At 49.5% G+C, this 13,044-nt stretch overlaps 1 protein-coding gene across 2 annotated transcripts in view; it reads left to right on the top strand.

The window, feature by feature from the left end:
* Positions 1-1,721: 1,721 nt before the first annotated feature.
* The window catches only part of LOC118078697 (solute carrier family 26 member 10), a 36,533-nt gene continuing 25,210 nt past the window's right edge, over positions 1,722-13,044 (top strand). The window contains exons 1-2 of one of the 2 annotated variants that reach the window (XM_035102681.2): positions 1,722-1,751; positions 12,007-12,117. In XM_035102681.2, coding sequence (XP_034958572.1) covers positions 1,742-1,751; positions 12,007-12,117 — 121 coding nt within the window. In that variant the 5' untranslated portion in view covers positions 1,722-1,741. Of the gene's footprint in view, positions 1,752-9,441; positions 9,775-12,006; positions 12,118-13,044 lie in introns of those variants that run through there. The other variant, XM_035102670.2, reaches the window with a different exon arrangement.

Raw genomic sequence — 13,044 nt, 5'->3', positions numbered from 1 at the left:
ATGTCATGAACTGGCAGGACTTCAGGAAGGCGGAAGAGGATCCCAGCAAGGGGTGCGGCTGAGACTGGGTCACATAGGGGCAAGCTGGGGGTGGGGAAGGAGAGTTTGGTGTAGGTCAGGCACCCCCAAACTCGGCCCTCCAGATGTTTTGGGACTACAACTCCCATCATCCCTAGCTAACAGGACCAGCGGTCAGGGATGATGGGAGTTGTAGTCCCCAAACATCTGGAGGGCCGAGTTTGGGGGTGCCTGGTGTAGGTAGTACTTGCAGGGTGACAGAGGATGATTAGGGGCCAGTGCACAAGAAACCAAGCAACAGGACCCCTCACCACAACCAGAGAGGCCCTTGTCCCCATGAACACCGCGAGTTCTGAGATATAGGGAACAGTGGGCGGGGCATAGCTGCCAAGTTTTCCCTTTTCTCGTGAGGAAGCCTATTCAGCATAAGGGAATTTCCCTTAAAAAAGGCACTCCAGGAAGCGGACCAGGGCCTGCAGCCCAGTTCACTAGCTGGCCAGGTGGGGCAGGAGGCATGTGATTCCCCAGCTGGGGCAAGGTGAGAGCAGGTGAGAGACACAGGCCTCATCAAGCCCAGGTGCTGCAATCAGCAGGCAGAGTGTCAGAAGGCAGCAGAGCCCACGTTGAGGAACCTCATTTTCAACACTCCTGGACCTCCACAAGTTTTACTTTGGGCATGACTCTAGACTGCACCCTGACTTGGAATGACCCTGAACCTCATTTCCTGACTTTCGGCCTTCGACTTTGCGGGTGCTTCTTGACCCTCAGATTTTGGACTTGGTCTTGGCACACTGTCGGGCAGCCAGGTAGGTCAGGGGATCAGGACATCAGGTGTTCCTGGACTACAACTCCCATCATCCCTGACCACTGTCAAGTTGGGGCTGACAAGATTTGCATTTGTACATCTGGAGGGCCATGGATGTCTCAACCCTGTAGTAGAAGAAAGAACAAAGACCTTTTGGGGATAACCTCAGGGCTGGCCCAGCCGTGCTTTTTCATCCCTTGACAGTGGCAGCGTCAGGGGGCCATGACATGCGTGTTGCAAGAAGGTGGGCCACAGTCAGACAGCACTTCTGTAGCTAATGCAACACTTGCCAGTGATTCAGACCGCACATTCTGCTGCCAGCCACCAAGTGCTAAATAATAATCGAGTGATGTCCTTGCATGTGATAATCAGCCTTTGCCTGACCCTACATATACCTAACACCGTTTCCCCTTTGTTCTCATAAATGCAACATAAACATGCTGTCCATTTCTCAATGTGTTTCTCAGGGGGGCTGTGTGGTTGAACCTACCAGGCTGATGCAGCACGACACTCCCCTAGGAACCATCGCAGCCTATTCTGGCCTCTGCGTCGCGTGTTTGGGCCAGCTTCCTGCCCTCGGACAATAGCCCTGGGAAGGGGAATGAAGACGACACCCAAGTCCAGGCCCAACACTCCACACCCCACGGTCACCCTGGCAGGCTGTGAGCTGCCAGCTGGCCAAGAGCCAAGGCTAATCCTCGGAGGCTCATCCAAAAACACAGGAACCCATCCGGGAGTGATCCTCCCCATAAAACAATGAGAGACTGAGGGGGAGCTCCCTGCGGTGGGATTCAGGCTGACAGGACGTGCGGAGCCAGCAGGCCAGGCAGCCAGCCGCCGAGATAAGACGCCACTGGGAACAATAGAAGGAATTGGAAAGGCTGCAGGCTAGGGCAAGCACCACCCAGACTTTGAAGAATGAGCTACCGTAAGTGGCCGAAGCAGGCTGTGGCTGGAGATTTGCTAGTGGCAAAGGAAAGTGGCAATGGCGTGGCGGCAGCAGGCCACGCCTGGGCAGCTGCACAGAGCAGCACTTTTGCAGGGAGCATTGCCGGGGGTGCGGAAGCAGCTGTTTGAGAACCAAGCCTCACTGGGGACATAGAAACTTAGAAAGCTGGGTATATCTAGCATAATGACTGGTGGGGTCTCTCCAGGTGTTGCTGTCTCCAGCTGTGGAGGTGAGCATAGTCATCATGGCCAGTAGCCATCCATAGGCCTTTCCTCCATCAATGATCCTCTTTTAAAACCATCCAGGATGCTGCCCATCGTTGCCTCCTGGGGACACGAGATGGAGATGCTGGGGATTGAACCTGGCACCTTCTGCATGCAAAGCAGATGCTGTGTCACAAGCTAGTTGAACTTCAGGCTGGGTAAGCAGTCCATGCTTCGCTACTGTTAGGTGAAGAATGGAAACACACACAGTTGTACAGTACAGTAGAGCAAGAATTGAGACTGTGGCTGTGTACACATTGTACCTTTAAATCGCATTTGAAGCACATTCGTTTCCCCAGAGAATTGTGAGCGTGTCAGTTTCAACAGTGGGGTGCCAGGAGTATTTGTGGGGCTGTGCCTGACTCTCATTTCAGATCAGCTTCTGGGGTAGGCAGGTGAGGGGACTTGTCTTCCCCTGCATTGGTTGGAGGGAGAGTGGCAGCGTTAAAACCAGGAGCAGTGCACCTTGCAGTTGGTGGGTGACATGCGTTAGTTGAAGCAAGGGGTGAGTATCAAAATGCATGTGGGGTTTGGGCTGCAGACTGGAGAGAGGAGCCAATGGGGACTGGGAGGGGCACCTCCAATCCCATTCCAACCATTCATTCTGCTGCTGTGAATAAATGTGGGAAAATAAAAATAGTGATAAAGCACTGAGAGAGGCAACAAGTAGGAGATGCTTGGTCTTGTACTTAGAGGCTAGGAGTGTATCTTCTGTGATCCCCCCCCTTCTACCATCATCATGTCCCCTAAAAGAGCCTTATAGGGAAGGCTTGAGCTTGGGAGAGGGGGGTGGCGCCATTGGCTGGCGCCGTTTAGCTGTTCTGTCTGGTCCCCTGCTTGTCTCCTGCTGGACCCCAGCAGCTTACCAGTGCTGTGTGCCCTCAGCTTGCACCCAAGCAAATAATAGTTTCTGTGTTTGGTGTAGTGGAGCTAAGAGAGAAAGCTGGAGGGGGTGGGGAGAGAAGCAGAAAACCTGGAGTCAGAGCCTGGGCTGAATTGGGACTATGGGCTGCCCCCCCCCCAAAGCATTTATTTTGATAGCAGCTCTTGGCCCAAGATGCTGTTTCAGCGAGAAGGTTCTGTTTATACAAAGGGCTTTTGCTCCGGTGCAGGTTACGCAAAGGCCAGGCTATCCTGCAGGAGACAAAACAAGTCTGTAAGGGTAAATGTGGGGACTTGGGTTAAACATGCTGCTAAGGGAGTTTGGTCTCTACAAAAAAAGAAGAGAAAAAGAGCCACCGTTTGTTTTTGTTATAATAGAGCATGTTTGAAATCACTTATCATGAATTACATACCCCCTCCATTTATTTTGACCACCCTGTAGTACTCACAGCTCAAGAGTGGTAAAGAGATTTATTTCTACTCTGGGACATAGGAGGATACCTGATACTGAAGTCTGACCACTGGCCCATGTAGCTTAGGATTGTCTTCTCTGACTGGCAGTGGCTTTCTAGAGTTTCAGAGAGGGAGTCTTTTTTAGCCTTGTTTGAAAATGCCAGGAGTCAAACCCAGGACCTTCTGCATGCAAGGTAGACGCTCTACTCCTGAGCTCTGACCCTTCTCTGGTGATATTGATGGGACAGGGGAGAATTGCATTCTTGGTTCTGTGGTTGTGAATTAGGAATTGGGGATGCAAGCTCAAATATTTTTTCATGCCAGGGCTGGGACCCTCCAGCCAATGGGATAATTTTGGCCCGCCAGGGGGTCCAAGTTAGCCCAGGAGGCCTGTTCCTGCAAGCCATGCTCATCTGTTAAACAGCAGATGTTAAGGGGGGTTCATTCACACTTCCAAACTTTCTAGGTCTCAGCAGTTTCACCCATGCCCTGCTCTTTTCCCAGGAAAAACCCGCTCTTTAGTGCTAAATCAGAGCAAATGTCAATTCAGAGAAAACCCAAATTGTCATTTGCTCTGATTGAACACTAAAGAGCAGTTTTCTCCAGGTGCGGTGGGGGAAGTAGTGGGAGAAGAGGAAGTGTTGATAAACCCTGAGTGATGTCAGCTGATGGACCAGGAGGCAAGGTTAAATTCTGCTAGGTTCTGCTTTGCCAGCACATTCCCCATGCAAAACATGCTGGCAAAGCAGACCCTTGCAGCCAGCAGACTGAACTCTCCACTCACCAGCTGAGAGTAGCCCCCCCTACATTTCTGATACTTTACTGTGCATTCATTCTGATTCATTTGGGGGGCGCTTTCATCCTGCATTCTTCTTGATTTCTGGGGTGTTTATTCCAATTAATTCATTTGTTCATCCCACACTTTTCAGTGCCTTTCCCTGTCACTTCCCTAACCACAAAAAAGTCTGGGTTTTAAAAACTGGATTTGTTAGAATCATTGCACTGTAGAGTTGGAAGGGATCCCGAGGGTCATCTAGTCCAGTGCAGGAATTTCACTTAAATCAGGGGTGTCAAACTCAAATTCATCGGGGGCCGCATCAGCAGTTTGGTCACCCTCAAAGGGCCGGCAGTATCTGTAGGATCTATGTGTCCACTCTTTATTATCATAAATTATTGTCACTGCATTCAATTATTACTGTTTTTTGTAATAATGTAAGTAATAACTAACATAGTCAGAATAATGGCAAGTAGATATTCAAATGTACAATTATTGTACAATTTATTGAAAAATGATTTTTTGGAAACTGTACTGGGTGGTGGAGGCTCGCTAGGGTTTCATGCAGGAGCTTTGCAGAGCTACTGGTACCTGGAGATGCTGGGGTCCTTCTGCATGCAGGACAGATGTTCTGCCAGTGAGCCACCACCCTTCACCAAAGGGACTGGCTGAGGTTGACTCACTGGAGCTGTTCTCCTGGTTCCAGGGTTTAAGGGCCAGAAGTATAAAGCAGCATCCTACCGTGATTCCCCCTTTTTAAGACACCGTCTTATAACTTTTTTTCCTCAAAAAAACACAGGGTGGCTTATTTTCGGTGGGTGTCTTTTTATTATTATTACTGTAAGTGGTTCCAGCAGCACGCACAGAGGTTCATCTGGACCTGAGTCTTTTTTTCTTCTTTTTGGTACCAGGTGAAAACGTTGTATTACCCCAGACTTTTTAGATGTGGTTTTATGACCATGTTACTGCTGATTTTTTTTAAAAAAATCTGTTCTCCTTTAAAGTTGGTTTGAATGAGGCTCGGGGTGCTCTGCGTGCGCTGCTGGGTGTCGACCCAAGCCCCTGGGAGCCGGCAGGAGGAGGAGGAGGCTTGCTGGGTCGTCACCCAGCAGCGCGCGCAGAGCGCCCCGAGTCTCCGGCAGCCAGCAGCAGCAACGCTCCCAGAGACTCGGGGTGCTCTGCGCGCGCTGCTGTGTGACGACCCGACAAGCCTCCTCCTCCTCCTGCCAGCTCCCAGAGGCTTGGGACGGCACCCAGCAGCACGCACAGAGCGCCCCGAAGCCTCTGGAAGCCGGCAGGAGGAGGAGGAGGAGGCTTGCCGGGTCGTCACTCAGCAGCACGCGCGGAGCGCCCCGAGTCTCTGGGAGCGTTGCTGCTGCTGGCTGCACTTTAAATCCTCCTGCTCCTCCACGCGGCGCTGCTGGGTGCTTTGTCTGTGCTTCAGCAGCAGCAGCAGCAGCCGTTTCTAGGCGCCGAGGTGTGGCAGGAGGAGGAGGATTCAAAGTGCTACAGAGCACTGCTGCGTCGCAGAGGCTCGGGACTCTCCGTGCGGCGCTGCTGGGCGCTGACCTGGCAAGCTGCCTCCTCCTTCTCCTGCTGTGGCTCGGGGTGCTCCACGCAGCGCTGCTCCGGCCGCCTTTCTACCCCCCCCAGGCCCCAGCTGTTTGTCGGCACTTTGTCGGCGCGGCGCTTCAGCAGCAAGGTCCCGCTGCTGGGTCCCGCTGGCTGGGGCGCTTGGCGGGCCACATGACGAGGTCTGGCGGGCCGGATTTGGCCCCCGGGCCTTGTGTTTGACACCCGTGACTTAAATCATACATGACCGATGGCCATTGAACTTCTGCTTAAAAACCTCCAAGGAAGGAAAGTCCACAACTTCCTGCGGGAGACTGTTCCACTGTCAAACAGCTTTTACTGTCAAAAAGTTCTTCCTGATGTTTAGCCAGAATCTCCTTTCCTGCAACTTGAAGCCACTGGTTCGAGTCCTACTCACCAGTGCAGGAGAAAACAAGCTAGCTCCATCTCCCATGTGACAGCCCTTAAGATATTTGAAGATGGCTATCATATCTCCTCTCAGAAGAGTGGGCATCAACTCCCAAATCTTCCTTTGTAACAAGTGGGATTTGGTAGCCAGCTAGTGAGTTGTGCTTGTCCAGGGATAGTCAACGTGGTGCCCTTCAGGTACTTTTGGACTAGGATTCCCAACAGCCTTAGCCCAGTGTTCAAGGATGATGCTAGAGCAGCAGAGTAGTTTAAACCACCTTAGGAGCACAAACCTGAGTTTCTCGCCATGTGCTTGCATCCATCCAAGGTGCAGGAGTCTTGCACTCCTTTTCACATGGCCATCCTGCAGGGCGCTTTTGGTTGTGCCACCTCCACAGGTGAGTGGACCTCAGCAGGTGCCTAGCTTTGCCACCCCCTGATGCCAGTTCTGATTTGAAGTAAGTGAAAGTACATTCTTGGACAGAGTTGCTTCCTATTATTTTATAGCATGTTATGTGCATATTTTGGAAAATGGGACCATTTCTTACAAAAATTTAGTTGCAAACTGCTGCCCAAAAGGCCACCAGCTCTCCCAGCTCACTGCCCTGTTACCTCTTCAGCTTCTGACACCTTCTCCTCCCAGTCTCTCCCTCTGACCGCTCATCATTGTCCCACCACCACTCCCTGGCCTCTGAACCTTGAGATTATGCAGCTGGTCCCTTCCACCATTCCTCTGTGTCCAACCAGTCTGTGACACACAAACTTGCATGGTGCTAAGACACCCCGTGTCTCCACCAATGTCTCCCAATGTATACCAATAAGGGGAGGGCTTCCCTCTTGATTGCCCCCAGCAGCAACCAGCATTTCCCAGCCACGAACTGCTTCAGCAGCTGCCACTGCATCCAGCCCAGCACTCTGTCTCCTGCATTGGCTTGCCAAGTGCCCCAAAGAAGTTTGTGAGCCCAGAAGGTCCCTGTCTGAGGCCATGCCCAGGACCCAACAATCTGCATGCTACCTCTGCTCTTGCCTGCTCCTATCTTAACACCAGTCATTGATGAATCTACATTCCTTGAATCTATCTCATCCTTTGAAATAGTCACGTGCAACATCCTATAGCAATGGATTCCATGGATTAATTGCATATTGTGATGTGAAGGAATACTTCCTTTGGTCTGTCCAGCTGACCTCTGTTGAGAGCTAGTACAGGGCAGATGTGTTGAGAGGATGATGGGGTGGCTTGGGCTGAAATCTCTGCTCACTGGGTGTCCTTGGGCAAACCCCTGTCAATCACTTTATTTCAGCTTTAAGCTCGTAGACAAAGACAAGAACAAATACACGGACAAATTGGATTAAGAATTACTAACAATAAAAGACTTAATAGGTATACAACATTAAATATAAATATAATAAGGAAATTTCAATTTCCATACAGCAATCCATTACGTCTCTTGTATGACAAAACAGAAGTTAATTTTTTTGCCATTTGTAAAGTTACAAATGGATCTATATCTTGCAATAAAAAGGCAAAATGAAAATCTGCCGGGTGCCCAGGAAATTTTTGGATTAATGGTAGCAATAAATTCTTCCGGACAGCACAATATAAAGGACATATCAACACTATGTGCTGAAGGGGTTACAAGCCCCTGTCCCCCCAAGACACTTCACAAGTTAGTTGTGGAGATAAAATGGAACAGCATGTTCTACGTATGTTCTTGTAGGAAGGGCAGGATGCAAACATGAGAGTTGGATAGTTGGATGATGCTCTCTCTCCATTCACACCCTGTGATTATACTCTGTCAAGACCTACCTAGAAGTGACATGAGATATCCCATCCTTGTTGGTTCTTCTCTTTTGCATGAATGCTGCTACGCGGGTTCTTGGTTTGGATCTGAGCTGTGGTGTTCATGGAGTGTTTAATAGATGTTTAATAAATCACTGTGTTTTATTTTTCTGTTGGAAGCCGCCCAGAGTGGCTGGGGAAACCCAGCCAGATGGGCGGGGTATAAATAAATTATTATTATTATTATTATTATTATTATTATTATTATTAATAGTGTATTTGGGGGGTTCAAAGAGACCTGGACTACTTTCAGCTTTTGAGGCCCCAAGGTATAACAAAAAATTTAAAATGACGACACACAAAAACAAGCAGAGGCATTTTAAATTATTTAATATGACAAAAATCTGTATCAGTATCCAAAATTGGGAGGGGGCAGATGGATTCAACTAGCCTGTTCCATGAATGGAATCCAGAGCAAGGTGCAATGGGACTTCCCTCTCTCATCCCCCCACCTGCACTCTGCACCTCACCAAATCTTCCCTGGAGGGTTGGGAGAACCCCTAAGGAACTATCTCCTTACTGCTACATTGAAGCTCACCGCATGACTTTCCCTTAATCACCTCTTATGTGCTTAAATTTGCATGCCACATGTTCATCTGATGCACATAAAAAGTTGCAAAACTTATCAGATGCCAAAAAATAAACAAGTGTCTACACCTGAGACTCCCTTTGAGCTTGTGGCTCAGTCTGAATCCCCCCCCCCCCCGCCGCCCACAAGTAAGGGGTCTGGGGCATAACAGTTTCCCCAATGCTGTTTCCTTGATTTCAATCCCTGCTGCCCAAAACTTGTTGTTTAGTCTTTTAGTCGTGTCCGACTCTTTGTGACCCCATGGACCAGAGCACACCAGGCACTCCTGTCTTCCACTGCCTCCCGCAGTTTGGTCAAACTCATGTCCAAAACTACTTGTAGCCAAAGGGGTAGAGAAGTCAGGGACAGTCTGGTGCCTCTCTTTGCCCCTCTTCGTGGCTAATAGCAGCTTCAAGGAATGACTTAGATTTCCTTTATGTCTATGGTATGAAATTATTACTATTTTCTTGATACTCATTTCTTGATCCTCTGTTGTATGAAGGGATGTAATATTCAAACGGGCCTGGCTTGTTTTGTTTTTTCCTTCTCTTTCACCCACCCCCACCCCCACTAAAACAGACAGACAAACAAACAAACAATCCATGGTCCGCTTAGGAACAGGAGCTCATGCTGGAAAACCAAGGGAAATGCAAAGATAACAAAGGACAGTTTACTACTGGTATATTGTTCCAACTAGGGAAGCGTCTGGTAATCAGGGATGTCTAAGGGGGTGGGAAAAGTGTCCTCATGCATGACTCAGAGGGCACCAGAGGCATCAGAGCCTTGGTGCCCTGCACTGGACCCTTAGCACCCTGAGTTTCCGCCCCCTTCCTGCTCAATCCCACATTCTGCTTCCCAGAGGGAGGAGAATCCCAGCTCCCCAAGCCTTGCGATTGGCCAGAGAAGTCAAGCCCAGCCAGGGATAAAAGGTGACGGTGAGCATCCTGCCTGCTTGCCTACAGCCCATGTCAACATGAGCAACCTGGCCTTGTACCATGGCATCTACACCGAGGAGCGCTTCCAGCAGCTTTATGGGACGCCCCCAGAGCCAGAGGGCAGCCTGGCAGGGATGCTGAAGGGCAAGCTGGCCCATGGGTGCCACTGTTCCAGGGCTGCAGCCTTGCACTTGCTCCGAAGCAGGCTTCCTATTGCAAGCTGGCTGCCCAAGTACCAGCCCAGGAAGTGGCTCCTGGGGGACGTGGTGGCAGGGCTAACCGTGGGCATTGTGCACATCCCACAAGGTGAGTTTGTGTGTGAGAGAGCATGTGTGGGGGACACTGCTGAACTTAATGTCAGTGGTGATCCTGGAAGACATAGCACAGCAGCCAGAGGCTGAAGGGAAACTTCTGCACAGAAGTTTGTTGCAGAACATGTGGTGGTGGTAGTATCCAAGGAGACTCTTTGGGAGGGGGCAAACCTGGGCACCATCATCCTTTCTCCTTTCTCTATCATCTCCCCTTCCCCATGAAAGTCTCCAAGGATTTCTGATCTTTACTGGTGTGGATCCTCACCCCCCTCCTCTCAAGTCCTGCCTTAGCCACCTAATTTCTTCTCCTCACCTGCAAGATCTTCAAAGATCCTTCACCCTGGAGGTTCTGCTTGCTGAGTTGATGCCCAGCTCTCTATGCAACTGTTAAGCGTTTCTGTTTCCCAAGCCACCCCTAAACCTTCCAGGGGATTCACTCTTAGTGCCCCTTATGCTGGGCTTCGGATGCCTTCTCCCCTTCCTCTCTCCTGTATTTTTGTCTGCTCCCTTGCACACAGACCACAAGAGTACTGACCTCTTATCCACTTCCTCAAGCCATTTTCCCGGTTCACGTACTTTAAAAAAAAATCTGTGATCAGCTTTGCGTCTTACTTGTTTGAACAACAAGTCTTTTGTTTTCTTTTTTGGTCTGCGCAGTCCTGTGCACACTTACCTGGGGAGTGAGCCCCATCCATTGGAGCTGGCTCTGAAGTAAACATGCAAGGGTGGGGGGCTGGCAGCTGTCTTGCTTCAGGAGCTGTTTCTCACTAATCTCTGAGGCTGTGGCTGTGGGGTGGGATGGGAGGGGGGGGTGGGAGTCAACTCCTGGATGTCTTTCCGCCCTGGAGGCCCCAGGTTGGACTCATGCCCTGCCTGTCCTTGTTAAGGTGGCGCTTCCCTTTCCTCCAGCGGCAGCCCAGGCGTCAGCCGCTGGGGTTAATGGAGCATGCATCAAGGGCTTTCTGGTCAGGGCTGTTCCTCCTCCAGATTTTGACAGTGGAAAAGAAGGAAAGCAAAAAGAGCATCGGAGGGAAGGATTTAAAAAATGTAGATTGGTTTGACAGCCTATTTTCTTACTGAGAGGTGGCATTTTCAGAATTCTATTCCTTCTAAAAATTAATTGTGAGGGGTGGCTGTGTTTGTGTCAAGACCCTGACAACAAAACCATCATGTGACACCTTAACGACTTGGCAGATTTATTGTACAGTAGTGCAAAGGTTTTGTGGATTGGAGCCCAGCTCATCAAAGGGATGACATGCTGACATGCTTGTCACTCACGCTGCTGACTAGGAAAGTGAATCCTAGTGCATGAACCCTTCTGGACTGAGCACACACTATTGAACATTCATCCTGATTTGTTTGCAGGGGGGTCAGATGATGTTGTGCCACAGCAAATGTTATCCCACACTTTCCAGTTGTTCCTTATTGCAAAAAGTCTGTTCCTTTGGGAGAGTGGGCTTGTTGCACAAAATTTCCTAATCAACTGTAATTGTGCAGCCTGAGTGGCATTCCCCCCCCAGCATTCCTAATTTCTGCTAGCGGCAGAGGGAGATATGGGATGTTTTCTGGACTGGATTTTCGGGTGGGATACAATCACATGCTGGCAAATTCAGGTTGCACAAGTGTGGTCGATTGGTGAGAAAATACACTGGAAACAAATCAGAATGGATGCTGATGTCATCTAATCTCCTGCAGACAAATCAGGATAAAAGCTCAGTAAACAGACCCCCTGAAATTGCCCACGCTACACTTCCATATCCCTCCTGCAAAATACTGACAGTCTGGAGGTGCTCTGAGAGGGAGGGTTGGGTTTACATGTTAGTGAGGCAGACACACTTCACATGTGCTGAAAGAGAGCCAGACTCTGGGTTCCAACAAAGCCCTGAGAGGGCCCCTGACCCTTTCAAGGATACCGGCCTACTAATTCAGGGGTAGATCCTGCATTACTTGAATAGCATCATTACCACTTCCATGTGGCTACTAGCTTCTCCACTCCAGTAAGGACTGGAGCAGCAGGAGCATATGGCACAATGATTTCCCATTGCCACTTAGTGGCGCTTAGGCACCAGTGACATTGTCAGTCCGTCAGCAGGGGAAGCGGGGCCTACCAGTTACAGGTTGTGCTTCCTAAAGTTAGAACTCTTGTCCCAGCTGCTTGTTTACACTTGGCCTCCCAGCCGGTGGGGATTTTATATACTGTAGCTCGTTCTGTTTGTTCTTCCTGCAGGAATGGCCTTTGCTCTGCTCACCTCGGTAGCACCAGTCTATGGCCTCTACACTTCATTCTTCCCTGCCCTGCTGTACATGCTGTTTGGTACCGGGCACCATGTGTCCACAGGTAAGTGTGCTGCATGACTGAGTCAGGATGCAGTCGCCATAGACGGGCGCCTGGGGCACTGCTCTTGGGATCCTCTGCGCAGATATAATAATAATAATAATAATAATAATAATAATAATAATAATACCTTTATTGTCATTGTACAACCTGTGTACAATGAAATTAAATGAGCCTCCCTCCCCCCAAACACTCAATCTCTTATCAAACAACACACCACCTCGCAAGTCAATTTCGCCATGTTATTTTTCGTTCAACAGCCTAACAGCCCATGGATAGAAGCTATTCTTTAGCCTGTTGGTATGGCTGATTACTTCTATATCTCCTGCCCGAGGGTAGAAGATTAAAGCGGTGATGAGCAGAGTGTGAGAATTTTTCTCATTCTCCTAAGGCAACGATCCCTTGCGATGTCATCTAGCGGACTCAGCGGACAGCCCATGATATCATGTGCTGTATTCACCACCCTCTGTAGAGACTTTCTGTCTGTGGCTGTCAGGCCAGCATACCACCCTGTGATACAATATGAAAGGACAATATAAAAGGAGTTCATCAGTTGTTGTTTAACATTATTCTTTTGTAAGACCCTGAGGAAATGGAGTCTCTGTTGGGCCTTTCTGACCACCTGAGTTATGCTGATTTTCCAAGTGAGGTCCTCACTAAGGTAGACTCCCAAGGATTTAAGGAGACTCTCTCCACCCAGCGGGGCAGGTTCCTCTCTCTTCCTCCAAAAGTCCAACACCATCTCCTTTGTCTTACTAATATTTAGGTACAAGTTATTCTCTAAGCGCCATGTAGATACTGTTTGAACCTCCCCTCTGTATGCTGTTTCATCTGTTGTTATTATTATTGCTATTTATTTATATAATTTATGAGCCCTGACCCTACGAACTATCTTGAAGTGATTTCACAATACAGGGGGGGGGGACACCA

Source organism: Zootoca vivipara, chromosome 2 (assembly GCF_963506605.1).
Source record: "Zootoca vivipara chromosome 2, rZooViv1.1, whole genome shotgun sequence".
Taxonomy (NCBI): domain Eukaryota; kingdom Metazoa; phylum Chordata; class Lepidosauria; order Squamata; family Lacertidae; genus Zootoca; species Zootoca vivipara.
The sequence above is the reverse complement of the archived record's forward strand: the minus strand, read 5'-3'. Positions and strand labels throughout refer to the sequence as shown.